Consider the following 1,537-nt stretch of genomic DNA (forward strand, 5'->3'; position numbering starts at 1 on the left):
TTAAAATGAGTTTGGTTTTCCCTTATCCCCTTTTACTGGCTGTATATTCATCAGCACAGTGGAAAGAACTCAGTAATAACACCCAGAAGGAACTGCTTGTCTTTTTTATCCCTGCAGATAACCAAAAGCTCCATACAAACAAACTTCGGTGTTATCAATAATAAACTACTAACTAGATCTTTGACCAAGATTCCACAGTGCTGGTGATTATTCCTCACATGGACACAGTGGGATCAAACAGACCACAGGCTTTAATCTGCAGATTGTGTTGCCACTGCAACAAGAAAGGGGATTCCAGTTGATGGGGCAGCAGCAAGAGCAAAACTCAAGGCACATTTGTACAAACGAAAGCTCTTTTGTTCCTATAAAAACAAGCAATAAAATACACAAAATAAGTAGAATTCTCTCCATTCAACCAATGTACATCTGCCTCAGTCTTTCCTGAGGCACTTGAGGAGCAGGAGGAAGAACCACTGCTACCACGTTTGCAACATTCAGTCCTTGCTACCAAATAAATTAGTCTCACTAGTGCAAAGGGAAAAAGAAGTCTGTCTACAGTTTTGGGATTTTGGGGTGGGTTTTTTGAGGGGTTGGTTTGGATTTATTTTTTTTCACTTTACTCTGTTTTTTTGTAAAAAATTCCATCACTAAGAAATTTGCATTTACACAAGGAAACAAGCAGCTCTATATTTGCCAAATTAAATCTTAAAATAATTCTGTATACTGTACAAATATACATTGTTAAACATTTACAACCTTAGCTTCCTAGATGACAAAACTCACTGCTCTTCCAAGCAATGCAGCTACCCAACTTGTCTTTTCACAAGCTCAAAGTTACCACCTGCCAGGTATAAAGTCCCTTCACAATTAGGGACAGGATGGGGAAAAGATCCACTTAGAGTAGAGGGATCAATATAAGGGAGGTCCAGGTGTGCTAAATAATTTAAAACACAGTCCTTGCTAGCACAGATCTGGGAATAGATTTTCAGTAATGAGCCAATATTAAAGTCAGTGAAAGATCTTCCTTCGCTTGGCAGAGCTTGGGTCTGTGTTCTCTGGTGATTCCTCTGGTGGTCTCCCTGTTAAACCACGACAGTCTCTGCTCCACTCACTGCTGTTCTTCTGACCTCTCTCACTGGGGGCTCCTGAACTGCTTTTGGACACAGCTCCTCTCTGGTCACCCTCGTGCCGAGCGCTGTAAGAAGACGTGGGAAGCACATTGCATTGTCCTATTGTTTCCTGGGGCTTCTTAACGTTTTCTGTTCTGGAAATCTGATCCCTGGCACCTATTCTGGAAACCTGATCCCTGGCAGCTGAGGACACAGCCAGGCCTTGCTGTGTTGTGGATCCTGGATGGCTCTGGACTGGGCAGTTGTTGTCTTTCACAACCTGTTCCTTCCCTTTTCCTTCAGTTCTACTGGCCAGCCTGGGGTCCCGTGGTTTCTCTGGATTGGCAGGAACTGCTGCAGCCCCCGTGGGTGCAGGGGCACTGCTTCTCCTGGAGTCTGCAGCTGGAGCCCCCACAGGAACAGGGGCA

General features: G+C 44.2%; 1 protein-coding gene across 1 annotated transcript in view; it reads right to left on the reverse strand.

Annotated features, from left to right (window-relative positions):
- Positions 1-1,008: 1,008 nt before the first annotated feature.
- Positions 1,009-1,537, reverse strand: part of SETX (senataxin) — a 23,076-nt gene continuing 22,547 nt past the window's right edge. Inside the window, 1 exon segment of the mRNA XM_009079476.1 lies at positions 1,009-1,505. Coding sequence (XP_009077724.1) covers positions 1,009-1,505 — 497 coding nt within the window.

This window comes from Acanthisitta chloris, unplaced genomic scaffold (assembly GCF_000695815.1).
Source record: "Acanthisitta chloris isolate BGI_N310 unplaced genomic scaffold, ASM69581v1 scaffold2180, whole genome shotgun sequence".
In the NCBI taxonomy this organism is placed as follows: Eukaryota; Metazoa; Chordata; class Aves; order Passeriformes; family Acanthisittidae; genus Acanthisitta; species Acanthisitta chloris.